The following is a 16877-nucleotide window of genomic DNA, read 5'->3' on the forward strand; positions in this document are numbered from 1 at the left end:
ACGATTGTGAAACGGAAAGAAAAAAAAACAGCAAGAGAAGGCTTGGAGTAATTTTCGCCGATATCCTACCGAAAGGAACCTATTGGTGTTTACTCGTTCAAAAGCAGAGGCAAGAGTCCCTAAGGCTCTGTCGCCAGCGGACTCTTGGCAGAATTATATCTGAACAATTACGTCTTCCATCAATTCCAAAGTCATGTGGAATCGAATTCTAAAAATCAATGAGAGACGATCCTCCTATCCTCATTCTATGTTGAAACCAATGGCTGAATGGGACAGCCATAACTGATATACATGACATTGCTGAAGCGTTGGGTAAAACGTTTTCTCAAGTTTCCAGCAGTTCTAATTATACAACAGTATTTCAAAATTACAAATGCAGAGCTGAACGGAAGTCCACACTCTTTGTACCTTCTATATCCGAGGAGTACAACTTTGTTTCTACTATGACAGAATTGCATTCCGCCTTGTATAAATCCCACAACACAGCTGTTAGACCCGATTCGATACACTATAGATGATTAATTAAGCACTTATCTTCTCCATCTCTTTTCTGGTTGCTTTCCCTGTACTGTACAATCGCATATGGACTGAACAGATTTTTCCCAATGCGTGGAGTCGAGCAATTGTAATCCCCTTTCCACAACCGGGGAAGATTCCAAGTACCAAGTTTAAGTTAACTACAGACCAATTGATCTAACTAGTTGCCTCTGCAAAGTACTCGAACATATGGTTAATGCTAGTTTAATGTATTTTCTGGAAAGAAATGGCCATCACCCTCCATTTCAAAGTGGGTTTTGGTGTTTTAGATCAACTATCAACAATATGGTACTTTTAAAAACCTCCATACGTGAATCCTTCGTTAGACATGAACATTTAGTCAGTGGCGTAGCGAACATATTGCCTTGGAGACCATTTGGGCGCCCCTCTGCGAGTGGCGCCCGTTGTATGATACACCCCTTGCACCCCGTCGCTACGCCACTGCGTTTAGTATCAATATTTTTTGATATTGAGAAGGCATACGATCGTGCATGGAGATATAACTATAAAGGTCTTGGAGATGCCATAAGTTGTGGAGAAATTTGCCAGGGTTTATTCGCAATTTTTGAATTATCATCTCCAGCTTTTACCGTTCATATCTGTTCGATTTAATTCCCCTCTGTATACAGCAGGAAGGCATGCCACAAGGATCTGTTTTAAGTTTGACTTTGTTTATTTTAAGAATAAATGTCTCCCACTAGTTGAACAATTTCCAGATTTCATGCCAGTCAGTGAACATGAGAACGATAGAGACAGCTACAGATCACTTTGAATCGGATCTAAAATTGGGCAAATAAAAACTACTTTGCCTTTTCTTACCAAAAAACTTTGTGTTCATTTTTGTAGTAGGCGTGGCCTCCACCCTGGTCCTAATTTATTACTGAATGGACAACTCATAATTGTGGTACTCGATGCAAACTTTCCGCACGTTAGACCCAGTACACCACAAAGGTTTGAGACTGTGTATTGGAACATTCCGTATTTTCCCTGTCTGCAGTTTTTATATTGTAGCATTTGAGCCGCCACTCCGTATAAGGAGGAAACAGCTGTCTCTTTTTTTTTATACAATCAAAATCTCTGACAGATCATCCTGCGAGGCACGTTATATTTAACACGGCAGTCTCTAGATTATTCCGCTTTCGTCCGTCTTGTATTCTCACATTTGGTATGCGCATGCAATCTAAGTAAAATAAACCAATAATCCAATCCAGTCCAATTCTACGCATTATTGCATTATATTATTTATTATTGCTACTCATATAATATTCCTGCGACATAATTTAAAATATTCGTGATAAAAATCAATATTTCCCGAAAGAATTTTTAATTAATGGGAGATGCGAAAATATATGTTACATTTTTCACCGAAAGAGGGCGCGGTTATTTTAAACGAGTAGCGTGAAAGTATGCACATGTTTTGATCACATGTAAACAAGAAACCGATTTTAGACCTTCAAACAAGTTTAAATAAACCTCAATGTAATTTATTCATACGGTAGCGAGCAAAAACTTGAAAAATACTTCCAATAATACATATTTTCATTTTTTACTGTGTTAATTATAGAATGGAACAAGTTTTGAATGAAGTTATCAAGGAATTATTAAAGCAAGTGGAAACAACATACAAAGAAAATAATAAGCGTAAGAAATTCATAAACCATGAAGAAATAAGATTGCAGATTTGAATGACGTTGTTGGGACCTTAATTAATAGAGCTGTACACTCGTGTAGAGCATGTTCTTAGGAACAAAAATGTCAAAGGAACCATACCTGTAAATGTAACCCTTTGCAAGTTATAGCCTTCCAAAATCAGCCTAAATCCTACTGCAGGTACAATAGTGAGCGACTCTGTGCTGCTAAGTGTATCGCATGTTTAACAGTCGTTATGGCACGGTGATCGGACATTCTAACGATATTTATCGGCTAAGAATAAAGAAAAGTCCGATACTCAACCCTTTGCAAGATATTTGCCTTTAAATGTGGAACCTGACAGCAACAGTTCCAGTTGTCTTACTTGCAGATGTCGTGTTTGCAAACAAGTTATATTATAGGTACTGTGATCGGTGCCTATAACATAACTTGTTTTACTGGTTCAAGGTAAAAACTGTTTTCGGTCAGTTGACCTTGAACCGGTACTATTGCCTGTTCTCTGCTCTGTGCTGTCGAGGTTTGCTATCGCTCATCTTGACCGATGCTCCAAATGTAGCCGTGCTGTGCTTTGATGCTTGCTATCGCTCGCTCCTCTGCCTAGATGAGGGCAAACTCCATACCCTCTAAAACTATATAACATTCAAGTAATCCACAAACAGTCAAATCTCAAAGACAGCATAATCATGTGAACTAAATAATTAAATGCAATAGTCTTAGCAGAGCAATATGACTTGTGATTTTGAGGGGCTATATCTCACAAAGGGTCACATGTAGAGGTATGGTTCCTTTGACTTTTCTGCTTCTATGGATATAGTCTACAACTATGTTAATGTCCCAACTGTCTCGTTCAGAGATGTAATAGTATTCAATTTATTCATGTTTCAAATATTTATTGTACAGAATGATCATAAAGTTTGCATTAGTGATAGTTTATCCTTGGCCTTTCAGTTAGAGAATATCCAGATGGCAAATTTAATGGACATTGAAGTAGACATGAATTTGATTTGGCATAATCTTTTGAGTCAATGTGACATCTTACAATAATTGAAGACTTAAGAGCAGCTACTGGAGACTGCTTAATGATTTCAGCTATTGACATGGAAGATGATGTCTGGAAGAACCTGGGGAATAATTAGTATTTTATATGGAGAATGAAGTGAAATGAGGGAATTTTTAACTAGCATACAGAAGGTCTTTGTGGCCATGCTGTATATAATTATATTCTCTAAATTTGAGGATATAATTACAATGAATTAAAATATAAATTTGATAAAAAGTATTTAAAGTTATAAAAAAAAAGTTTCCTATAACAGACAATACATAAAATATGTTCCTAAACTTCATCCTTTTCGTACACATCAGGAATTAACAGTCTTGTGTGTAGAGTCAACCTTTCTTTAGAGGCTACTCGACTATTGCAATACGTTTATCATGCCTTCCATGCTTTCTTCACATTTGTAACACTAAATATGATTGGTTTCCTATTGATAGTCTTCCTGGGAGGCATTTTATCTTTGCAGATTGTATACATGTTGCATTGCCTTATTCTAACAATCCAATCCTAAAATTATTATTTATCATCTCATTTGTTTTGTAATTTTAATAAATTTAGTATCATGACTGATGTTAGCTTCTCTAAAAACAGATTTATTTATTTAGAGTATGAAATATTTGTTAATTATTGTATTTACTCTAACATTCTAATAATTTTATTGCAGTCACAGATGAATTGTTGTCTCAGTAAGTAATATTTTTAAAATTTGATTAATTAATAAGACAATTTTATGCAAATAAGTTAATTTTTAAGTAAAATTTAAAAATATGTTTTCTTTACTTTTAGACTTAATTTTATATTTAAGACTCCGCTTCTGTCGGCGCTCGATTTAATCGATCATCAAAAGGTGATACACATAAGCACACCGAGTAAAAGAGAATTGTTTCAAGTGATCGGCAGTTCGGGATTATTGTATCTCTGCTTTCAAAGTAGCAATTATTGTAGTTGTTTGGCATACAGATATTCAGGTTTGATTATTTAATATTTTATTATTAAGTTTAGAACTTAAAAATTTTGAGACTTATTTGACTCCATGTAAATTAATAGTATATGAAGATAAAATATTGATTGACAGCTTTCAAGTGCCTGAAGATATGAAGATGCAACATTAAAATCTTAAAAAAAATTTTTAATCCTAATAAATCTGACATTCTGAAAGTTGTTAAACAATATGATATTTGATGCTTTTGGGGAGCTTCTATCTTCATAAACTACTTTTTTGAAACTGTTTTATAGATTTTGAAGATGGAATATCCTGACTTTTTTTTTGCTTGGTTCTAATCCAAGATCAAGAGAATTGATCATGCCTTTTTATTATGATAGCGGTCTATAGAAGTGTTTCCAAAATTGGCTTCTGACCTTAGAATATATGTAAGATTAGTCAAAAACAGTAAATTACTATTACTTTTCTTCTATATTGAATTGACTGAATGATGAAGGATGGAGTCAATATACCTTTCTTTACTCTCTGTACACAGTTTAAGAATGTTTATAGTCTCTATTCTGAGTCTATACACACTTCATTCATGATAACATTTCACAGATTAAATAGTGTGTGAACATGTTATCATGAATGAAGTGTGCATAGACTCAGAGACTCATGCTGTTCAATTCAACTGTCTACAAACTCTTGACATTATATTCCTGAATCTTGTTCTTAAACATTCAATAAATGTATACCTTCTATCATTCTGTAATTGAATTGAACAGAATTATATCATTTCTCTGAAACAGATAAACACTTTATAAACACTGTGTAATGAAAATCATCAAGTTCATATGATACATAAATAGTTGAGATAATGAAATTCTACATGTTAAATGAAAAAATATTATCATTTAATGAAACCAAGGATGAACCCAAACATTGTTTTAAATTCATTATAAGTTAAAATAACTCTTGAAAACTTCAATTGGTAGAATTTAACTTATATTGCAGTTTTCTAGAATAAATGTCTTAAAATTACATATGCTCTCCTTAAATGTTTTCTTGCTTATTTCTTTTATTTTTTAGTTATTATTACTTTAGAATATTCTGGAAGAAGAGAATCGGCCCAAAGCGAGACTTGAACCTGCAACTCTCCCATATTGTGCAGTTGCGGATTTGAGTTGTTATTATTTCTTATTTATGTCTAAACAAACACTTAATGCACGAAATTTGAAATACAATATCTAAATAAGTGGCAGATTATTAGAAATCAAATGTTTTTGGTCTACAGATCAAAATCAGGATACACCAAATTTGAAAACAGGAAAATTCAAAACAGTATTTGAAATACATGATTCAAAATGATTAATACAGATAAAAATTACATATAAAAATTAAATTAAATATATGAAACACTAAATATAATAAATTATTAGCTGTAATTAAGAATACAGCATTAGTACAAGGTTTGAACGCTTAAAATGGTGAAGACTTCAGGAGTTAGATGTAAGAAACTTCCGTACTGAGTCATTATATATAGCATGGATATTTGTTATATCTAACTTCCTGAATTCCTCACACCTCATACTTATGCTGTATTCTTAATTATAATACATAGATATAATATATTTTTTTATCCTATGTTTTTATGTAATTATTTGTATTAACCATTTTGAATAATATTTTGGAGTGTTTCCATTTTTTTGAATTTGAATGTAATCAAATGGTCTATAAATAGGCTGATAATGTATTACTAGAAATCAAACGTTACTTGTTTTAATACTGTAATTCTAATTTAGTTTTTTTTTTATTTATTGTTGTTAAATTACAAATAATTAACTTGAAAATTTATTTTATTTACAGTTTTAAGAAAAGAAGAATATCCTATGGTAAATATCTTATTATTAAAAGTTTATTTATTTATTATTATTTTAGTTTAAAAATATCTATTACATACTTCAATCTAAAGGAAATTGGTTATAAATCACAATTCATTCATTAAATGTTAACTTAGAAAATATTTACAATCAAAGAATTGTTCAACAGGAAAGTGGCAATTTTTTTATAATTGAAAATCTTAAAATATTAGAAAAGAGTCGACAAAATATTAAGCAAACTCAAAGAATACTCCCACAGAATTCATAACAATGATCATCATATGCTGATTCATACAAAGCAAGTCTATACTTGCCTGAGTTGTAATGCAGGTTAAAATCTGCATTACAACTCAGGCAAGAATGTACATGGAAGTTATTTGAATTTTTGCATTTATAGGTTTTCCATATATCTATTTTTCTAAGAAATTATGTTTAAAAACCAGAAATTCAAATAAACAGAGTTTCTCTGTATTCTTATCTTATATTCAAATTTATTAGCTTTTAGATCAATTAAGTTTTTCATACATCTTACAAGCATGTTAATGGGTTGTTGGTATAAGTGAGAGTGGGATTTAATACAGAAATTAGAAAATTACTATCACATATGTTTTCCATAATCTGTTCATTTATTACAATGAATTATAATTTCTATTAAAGATGTAAAATCAGATATTCTAGATGTTTATTTCTATCTCTTGACATCAGTAAATCTCCAATTTTTAATCTGCTACTTTCTTGGAAACCACTAGAATATCTTCTTTAAACCTAAGTATTTTCAGGCTTAATACAAATTAAAACTTTACAGCATCAAATTTAAAAACAGATAATGTATTTAAACTTGATGTTACAGGTTTTATAGCATGTTTTACTTCTAATGATTGGCTGAGATGTCTGAAAGTACACGGCTTAAAGAAGATACTGGGTCTCCAAGAAGGTAGAAGATTAGAATGTTTCAATTCAGGCTTGTAAATTCTATTCTAATAACTGAATTTAAGTTATTAGAATAGAAATTTGGAGGAGAACTGCTTTTGATGCTTCTTGACACACACAGAAAACAAAAAACAAACTGCTTTCTGTGTATCAAGAAGCATCACGAACAATTCTCAAAAATACAAAAGTGAAAAACTTGATCATGTTGGGCCCATATCGGAAGAAGATCTTCCTCAATTGGAGAGTAAAAATTAAAATCTTTCATAGTTTAAAGATATAAAAAAAAATGTTAATAAGTTATAAGAGAATGCTATAGTAGAAACTTGCATTTTCACATGTATTGAATTCTTTAATGTTTTAATTTTAATTGATTACAATGTCTCAAATCACTTTGGCTATGAAGCATTTCCAAAGTGCTTTATACTTGCAGTCTAATGAATTAAGAATTAGCATATTTCATTATCAAATTGGCATAATACTGAACAGAATGTTCATTATATAATGAGACCATTGGAGATAGTAACAACTAATTATGCTAAAATCTTAGACTAATGATTTTTACCATAATGTTTTGTATGAATTTTCATAGAAAAGTAAACTTATTTATTTTTATGTCATCTATCCACAGCAACACTCTCATGATACTAAATCAATACATTGCACTGTAGGACTAGTTTTAATATACAGGGGAGCTCAAAAGTCAGTTTACTAAGCTCTGTTTTAAGAAATATTAAAACTAGTTTGAAACAGCCGCATGCTACTAATTGTGATTCAGAAAATTTATTGGAACAACTAAATCACAAAAAAAACCATTAGATTTGTGCTTGGCAGAGATTCTCAGAGGGGCAAAAGATGCAAATTGCCTTAGGGCCCCTAGGTAATCTGTTTTTCTTTCTCTAATTTAATATAATTTACTTTGTTATAGGGCCCCTCCAATATGTATTTTTTTCCCAGGCCTCTATTACTCTCTGTGACCTGTGGATTAGTGTTAAAATTAACTCAATACAGTACTATGGAATCTTTATTTTCATATATTTTATAAGTAAAGATAAATGTTTCTTTAAATGATAATTTCTGTATCATTTCAGTGTAAACACGTTTTAGCTGCTAGACTCAGTCAAGCCATGGGACTTTGCAAGGAAGTTCAATATTCGGACAAAACCTTAGCATTAATGATTGCTAACATAGAATGATGTCAAATTGTTTATATTAAGTAACATAACTCATTATACAATGTAATATTGTACTGCTTACAGATGAATTTTTAATATTTTAAGAAATTTATTTATAATTTAAATTATCGATTTTTGTCACAGGTATACTTCAAATTTAAGATAACAAGTGTAACAATAATAATAATAATAAAACTGAAATTTGTTTAAGAATGTAGTAGTCTACATTTGATGCTTGTATTTTTGTACATGCAGTAGAATTGCAATTATCTGATATCTGAGCTTGCAATTATTTATCTGCATAGAGTCATATATGATATTCCACTTTATCCAAAGTGGACTGTATGATGTGCTGTATACAGCATACAGCACATCATACAGCTACTTAACCAAAGTAGCTGTGTGATGTGTTGTATATTGACAGACAAACTGTATAAAGATTCTCACTTCTGCCTATCAATGTATCACATGTCATCACAGAGCTAACTTTGTTCATTTATCTGTACCAGTAATTTATGTTTGTATTATGTGTGCTATGATTAACTAATTTCCTAACAGTAACTCTTATTTATGTGAAGTAGTTGTTATATTTGAATTTCTTTCTTGCACAATTAAATGAATACTATGAATAAATAAATAGCTCAGAAATGAACACGGCAACATAAACACTTTAAGATAGTTAAAAACATTTGTGTCCTTTAAAGCGTTTATATTTATGTTGTTGGATTTTTTGAATTGTTGTGTTCATTTTTGAGCCACGTCCAGTTTTACGAGCTGTTAATAAAGTGTTGGATGTTATTCATTATCAATAAATTACAATTGTAAAAAGGAAGAAAGTCACTTGATAAACGACCAAAGTTTTTCAGAAAATCAGGTTTAATTTGTGAAATTCATAAAACATTTTGTATTTATCATTTCCAAAGCTAATTTAAGAAATGTACAAAAGAACACAAAGTTCCTTTTCATGCTGTTTATTAGTTAATCATTACTGTTCATCATTTTCGGAATTTTTTCCCATATTGTCTTTCCTGTTAAAAGTTATTAAGAAGGTCCACACTATGTTCTAGCACACTATGTATAAGAGTAGAGTGATGAGATTATAATCTGCATTATATCCTATATATTATACAGTTTGTAGTGTTATAACTAACAGCAAATACATAATCTAAAAATTAGTTATTAGCTTTTTATATCATTATAGCATGCTCATGACAAACAATATAAGTGAAAAAGTGAATAAATATTTATATTTGTATCATCTAAATACTTTAAATGTGATTATCATTTGGATTAAGTTCACAGCAATCAATACAGTAATCTATTAGCAATCATTATGTTAAGTGTGATTTAAACGTTTTCAGGTAACCTGTCTTTCCATATGTAAGACCGTGCATGTTAAGCACTTTCAAGGTCCTTGTCACAATTTCTTTAGAGGCATTATACAGATATAGAACAAAAGCATTAGTAACCAGAAGCGAAATGAGGCCTCAAAAAAGGCAAGGCCATGGCCATGTATGCTCTTTCATTCATGTGGCCTTGTCTGCCTATGCAGTACCAATCTGTACGCACTTTATTCAAATTTTTATGCATACTTTTTAGGGTAATGATTTACAGTTGTGTGGTCTCCCGGTTCTCTATTCCACTTTAATAATTATTCACAAATAGTTGTTGGAATTTCGGAACTAATTTATTTATTAAATAAAATATAATTAAAAGATGAATATACAGAGTGACTCAAAAGTCAATTAACCATATTTAAAACAATGCGTTTTTCTACCAACCCAATTAAAACATTTTTTTTTTTATGATTATTTCAAATAAGAATGCAATTTAGCCCTTGCATTGGTTAACTGACTTTTGGGCCTCCCTATATATGTATATATTTTTTATAAATACTACATTTAGGCATAACATTTCGCTTTCAGAAGCATCAAAAAAGAGAAAAGTTCTATATAAACATTGATTTACCAAGTGCAGTTAGAGAAGAGTATAAACATTGATTTCAAGACAAATTCCTACAAGTGTAATGATAATTAAATTTAGAAAAATCTATAATAATGTTTAAAACTAGAGAAAATCGAATCTGATATAGAAGAAAGTATAGAAAAGCAAGAGAAACTTTATATATCAGCATCAATTGAAGACGTTTATCCTTGACCTGATTCTGCTCACGTTCAAGCGAATTTTGTGATAAAAGTGTATTACTCAATAGAAGAGAACGACCTGAGTTTCTAGCCATTACTTTATATTTAAAAAAAATCCATGAGATAACATTGGTATGTAGCGAAAAGTATTTTTCTAGACGATCTTCAACAATACACCAGATACAACTGCATACCATACGCAAACTCTAGGTAGTCTACAAGATTAACATAAGGATCAACTCGCATATAAATCTCTTCTAGAGACATAGAAGAATCTTCACATTGTAGAATTTAAATATTTTTTTTGGAAATTCGAGATTGGAGGCCAATAAAAATCTTCAATCCTATGGTACCGGGTATCAATCTAATAGAAAAACATGGTTTTACACGCTTAAATCGTTCATTTAGTTTGAGAAATTTATAAGAAAGTCGAATTTGTTTAGTCTATTTATAGTTATCAAACAAAACACTTTCATATTTTTAGAATTTATGAAAATAATCTCCAGACACAACACGCTCCTGATAATTTATATAGCAAAATCTCTTTAATATTCTTAAAAATCTCTTCATCTTTCCGGATAAATGGATGATTTACGGTTAGAAGTTTATCTCAAAAGTCTAATTTATGACTTTAAATGTATAATTTAAAAAAATAAATAAAATATTAAACCATATCTGACTGATGCAAAGAGGTACTTCATACATCGAAGTTCCTTGCAACACGTGAAATTTATGGTATTGCATGTGAATTAAGTATAAGCAATACAATTTAAGACTTTTCCTATTAAATGCAACTTAAATATATGAATTCTATCCGAGAAGAATAGGGAGAATGTTTTTACTTTGGTAAATTCCTTAACGCGTTATGCAATGAGCAATTTGATTCTTTAAATCAGTTTTAATATTTGATTTTATACAAAATTCGAGTGAATTTATAGACATTTCTTCGTCTTTTTTTTATGAAATTTAATATTAGGGACGTTATAAATTGGATTAAAATCTAATATTTTACTTAATTCTGTAATTTCTTTTTTGCTAGAAATTCCTCGGTAGAAAACTTAAAATTCGCAAAATTTTTTTCCTATAAAAATAGCTTGTATGTGAGGGGAGAGAACCATCTAAAAAATGTACACGTGGGACATATTTACTAAAAATAGATATATTAAAATATAACTTTACCGGCGAGTTAAGAAAAAGCAACCTTACAGGGGTGAAGTTGCATCTAAATGTGATAAATAGTGACTTTACCTGCATTAAAACGAGAAAAATTAATGCTTTAAATGTAGTTAAATTGGGGGAAAATTACTTAAATTTTCCGATTTTTCCTCACGATAACTTATTGACACCCTCAGGAGAAACGTATCAGTGAAATTTTTGTTTTAAATTCGTGAAACTTCGCGTTGCTTACGATAGTTTGATATTAAAATCAAGTAAAAATTAATAGATTATGTGGGAAGAACAATAAGCAATAGCGTTATCTCCATACTGCACCCACGATATTGAGTCATGTGGTATGACTCATGATTCTGTAGTAGGAAGTCTGAACTTGTTTCTCTTTGATCTGAATTGAAACGAGTGTTTACATGGAAAGTTTCATTACGATACTGTTTCGGTATCTAAAATAATAGTAATTGTACATAAAAAGTATAATAATTCAAAGTTATAGAGAGGAAAATACACTCAATGAATCACGAGTGGGACCCAAAAACACTGCAGTAAATTTAAAAGTTATATGAATTGCACATAAATTTACATAGGAAATTTCATGTAAGAGTATATTTTACACGAAAACACTTCTTGTATATACTTTTAAGTGAATTTTTAAAGTAAATTTATATATTTTTAAGCTTCTAAAATCGAAAATCTGCTCACTTAATGGATTTATTGCAAAGAAATTCGCAATTTAATAAGCGATATGTCTGTTCTAGAATATAGTATTTATCTATAATAATAGAGTACCCCAAAAAAAGAAAAGATTTTAAAAAAATATACAATCTTTGGAAAAATTTCATTAGATTTTTGGCAAATTTGAATGCCATAAAGTATATTATATCCTTACTAAATTTATGTTAGTTCTTAATTATATTGATAAATATATTAGATATTGCTGTACGTCATAGCACAGCGTGTATTTAAGAATACGTAAATTAAATAATTTTGAAGCATTCCTTAGAAAAAAATGTCTAAAAAAATCGAGTAATTTTATATCTAAATCCATCTAGAACGGACATTTTTTTTAGATTTAAACAATAAAATTCCAATAAATTCGACTAATAGATGTCTTTGTTTTGAATAGAATCCGGGTGGAACGAACTTAGGTAAAAAAAAAAACGCTGTCACTTAATGTTTCAATTCATTAGAAACTCCTTAACCAAGGAATTGAGGATATTTTTCGATTTTCGTTTCTAACTTTAAGGATCAATCTTCTATAAATTAGTAGAGACGAAAGATTTTCTGTTTTTAGTACAACAAGAAACCCAATTCTCAGAATGGTATTCCCATTTCGACATCGTTTCCTTTAATGCACAACTGGGAAGCTCGCTTCTAAAGGTCAAAAGATCTAAAGATAACATTAAGTCGAGAAAACAAAATTTTCGGGGATTTTTTTAGAGGTTTTGTAGCCAAAATTTGCATCATAAATTATCAGACTTGGTGAATTTTTCATTAATTATGGAGTAATACTTTCCATATTAATGTCACCGTGGGATACCAATGACATTAATGATGAATCTGTGCTATTAATACCATTATAATGATGAATTTATGAAATTTTACAGTATTTTAAGGCTAAAATTAGGCACTTTTAAGGAAAATTAAAGCGAATTTACACTTTTGTTTATGCGTTTTAAAGACGAATTTATGTTCATTAAATCGATTTTATACAAAGTTTATTATGTTAAAAGATAAATTTATACATTTTTACGCTCCTAAAAACCAAAAATCTGCTTCCTATTTGCGTTTTTTTTACAGAGAAATTCGCACTTTAACGAACGATATGACCATTCCGGAGCGCATAATTTATCTATAACAATAGACGAATGATAAATTGACACGTATGACGACGTACGATGTTTAACGGAAAAATGAATTTAAAATTATATTTAAAAAAAAATTAATTTTAAAGTAAATTATTCTGTCATAAACTTTATAAAATTACTCTAATTACGCGACCAAAAAAAATATTTTTGACGTATTAAATTAATCATCTTTAAAGCACTGGCGACACAGGAAATAAAAAAGGCAAATTAAAAGCAATTTTTCTAATTTACTAAAGATAAATTCGGTAGAATTTAATTAATTATTAAACACATGGATAATCTATTAGCATTTTATGTAATAACTCGATTATACAAACGTATGAAAGTCGCTTAATGACTATTAAACATTATGAAAAATACCTCATACGTGATCAGTAAACGTTAAAAATGCAAGACAAAAAATGTACCAATGATATGTCCAGACACGAAAACGTGTCCTGTAGGTAACAATGAGCGCAAGTTTGAACATGAAAAGCGATGACGTTAGCTACGAAACTAAGTATCTCGCGCTTAGTAGTGTGACGCAACTTACTTCGACCCTCCATGAATTTAAATATCTAATTAAATTATTATTATTCCGAAGAAGTTGAATAATAATAATAATAATAAATTCTCGATTGCTGAACTGATAATATTCATTTATCAAAAAAAAATTATTACGAGTTTTGAATATATATAACTAATTATTCGATTGCTGTGTGTGTGTTTTTAAGGAATATTTATGGTTTTTTGAGTGATTTAAGTCACATAAAATGTGTTTTTTTATATGATAAAAGCTACTTGTGATTCTAGATACATTCGAAAATACTTGGAAGTAATGTTTTTCTTTTTTTAAAAAAAAAAAAAACTAGAAAATATTGCGTGTTTATGCGTAAGATCGAGTTTTTAATAAAGTAAAATGGAGAAATTCAATAATTTAAACATAAGAAAATCATTTTTTTACTTATTTATTGATTTATTACAGTAAAATATACAATTTTACAAACGATACGCCCGTTCTAGAACTTATGTTGTGTCTATAACAACAGAAGGAAAAGTGATTGACAACTATGAGGACGTACTACGTTCAGCAAAAACAATTATTAAAATAATATTGAGTAAAAACGTGTAAATAAGTACTCTACACTATTTACAATATTTTAATACAATATAAAGTAGTAAACCTCTCTAAAAAGTGTACATTATAATACCAGTTTATACATTACATCGTTGAGGATTGCTACAAAAATTATCCATTTTCTCATAAGTGCTCATTTAATTAATGAGCTAGACTATTTTTTTTCTTTAAAATTAGCTATGATAAATTATTATTATAATGTTACTAGAAATCGAAATACAGAGATTCGCAACGTATAATACTCACTGTCAGCGAAAAAAATTACCAAAGAATATTTTAAAATTAAAAATTTGTAATGTTATTAAGTAAAACGGTGGAAATAAATGTCATAAACTATTTAAAATATTTTAACACAAGATAAAATAATAAGTTTTCCTTAAAAGTGTACATTTTGTTAACAGTTTATACTCTTCACCATTGAGGATTTCAGCAAAAAAAACATGCCAATTCTGTAAATGATATTTCATGATAAATGTTAATTTTAATTAGTGATCTAGACTATTTTCTACGATTATTTTACAAATTTATTTAATTTTTTCTGTACTAGAAATCGAAAACCGGCGACTCGGCAATGTAACATACATAGAGGAAAACTTATCAAAAATATAATTAAAAAACAAAATAAACGCAATAATATAGAATAAAAATACGTAAATAAGTACTACACACAATTTACAATGTTTTAACGCAATAGAAAATAATAAAATTCTGTAAAAAATGTACAAATTTTGATGTAATTTTACACTCTTCACCATCGAGGACTGTAGCAGAAGGTATCCATTTTGTAAACGATATCTCATGATAAATGCTAATTTAATTAGCGTTGTAGATTATTTTTCTTTTAAATTACATTATGATTAATTTTTTTTTTCGTTACTAGAAATCTTTATAAAATAAGAATTTAAATATAAAATCGACCGGTTGACGTCTAGCAAACTTAGCAGTCGATACACGCTTTTTACTTAAACAGTATAGTAGAGTTACTCGTGCGTTAATTATCGATTAGCTGATGTAGAAAGAATGCTTATTATTCACCACATCAACGTCATGTTTCTTAAAGAATATCCTTACATACAGAAAGGGATTAAAATTCTCGGAAGTTAAAACCATTTTCCTTATTTAATCTCTCAATCTTAATGAGACTTAAATGGAGGAAATTCCCCTTAAAAAAATCCCTAAAAATTCAATTATTATTATTATTATTAAATTCGATTTAATGTTAATTAATTTATTAATTAGTAAGCCCTTACGTGAACAAATTTGTTTTATTTGTAGAATATTTTGACCTCAGCAAAAAAAATATATTTTAAAATGTTACTCACCGTGATAAATATTATTTTATATTTCCTGTTTTTTTTAAGTATAAATTTTTAATTAAGTTTAAACTGGATTTTAACACATTTATTTTTAAATTAAATATTTAAAAAAAAAAGCGGGAAAATCCGTTTTAAATATTACATTATTATTAGCTCATTACAACTACTGTATAATGATTTAATCTGTGTTAATCTTTTATAATAATTTGTAAACAACCGTCAATTTCCTGTACTTTTTTTTCTATAATTAATGTAAAAAACTATAGATATTTTTCTATAATACGTTATTGATCAATTAGTTTAAATGTTAATTTCATCGAGTATTGTTACGTAACAGTTTAAAAATTCAAAAATTTAAATATTATAGAAAAAATGATTTCTCTGTAATTTGCAATTCGTTAATTTTTAGATTTAATTAATATATAAAAATACAGAAAATGAAGTATAAATATTAGAATATTTCTCTTTAATTTTCAATTAATAAATTAATTAAAATGTAAAATTTTAGAAAAATTAAACATAAATATAAACATATTTTTCATTAATTATGAATTAATTAAATGCAATATTATGGAATATATTCTCTCTACAATCTGCTACTAATTGTTTAAATTTAAATAGAAAATTTCAAGCAAAAACTCGTAACAAGTGTATTCTAGAATGATTCTATAACTTTAGTACGTGAAAAAAAACACTGAAAATGATGGTTATATAAATTAAATAGAAGCGATGTATCGTCTATTTGTACTTTAATTGGCTGATTAAAATTAAAAATAAATAAAAACAACAATTTAAAAAATTATAATATAACTTATAATGGACTAACTATTAATATATTACAAGAAATTAATTTACTTAAAATTAATAGAAGCGTTTAAGTAAAAGAAAAATATATAATTATTGTAGTTAATGTTATATAAAAATGGACTGGAAAATAAATGAAGCATAAATATAAAAGAATTAATTAATTAATTAAATTTTAATTATCAAACAAGTTAAAACAAGAAGAATATAAATAAAAATATTTTATCTAAAATCATTTATATCTAGAATTAGTCATGATGATATTTGTATATAACATTTGTCTATTATATAATTTAATAAATATTAATTA

The 16877-nt window shown here is 28.7% G+C and overlaps 1 protein-coding gene across 1 annotated transcript; it reads left to right on the forward strand.

Moving 5' to 3' along the window:
* The first annotated feature begins 1797 nt into the window (after positions 1 to 1797).
* LOC111623176 (zinc finger SWIM domain-containing protein 7-like) lies at positions 1798 to 8342 on the forward strand. The gene is made up of 6 exons (XM_023365647.1): positions 1798 to 2016; positions 2102 to 2178; positions 3906 to 3927; positions 4028 to 4209; positions 6033 to 6058; positions 8065 to 8342. The coding sequence occupies exons 2-6, from the start codon at positions 2103 to 2105 to the stop codon at positions 8167 to 8169; spliced, it is 411 nt and encodes a 136-aa protein (XP_023221415.1). The 5' UTR covers positions 1798 to 2016; position 2102; the 3' UTR covers positions 8170 to 8342.
* Positions 8343 to 16877: the final 8535 nt, after the last annotated feature.

The sequence above is a fragment of the Centruroides sculpturatus genome, unplaced genomic scaffold (assembly GCF_000671375.1).
Source record: "Centruroides sculpturatus isolate CEXI.00-Female unplaced genomic scaffold, Cexi_2.0 scaffold8, whole genome shotgun sequence".
NCBI lineage: Eukaryota > Metazoa > Arthropoda > Arachnida > Scorpiones > Buthidae > Centruroides > Centruroides sculpturatus.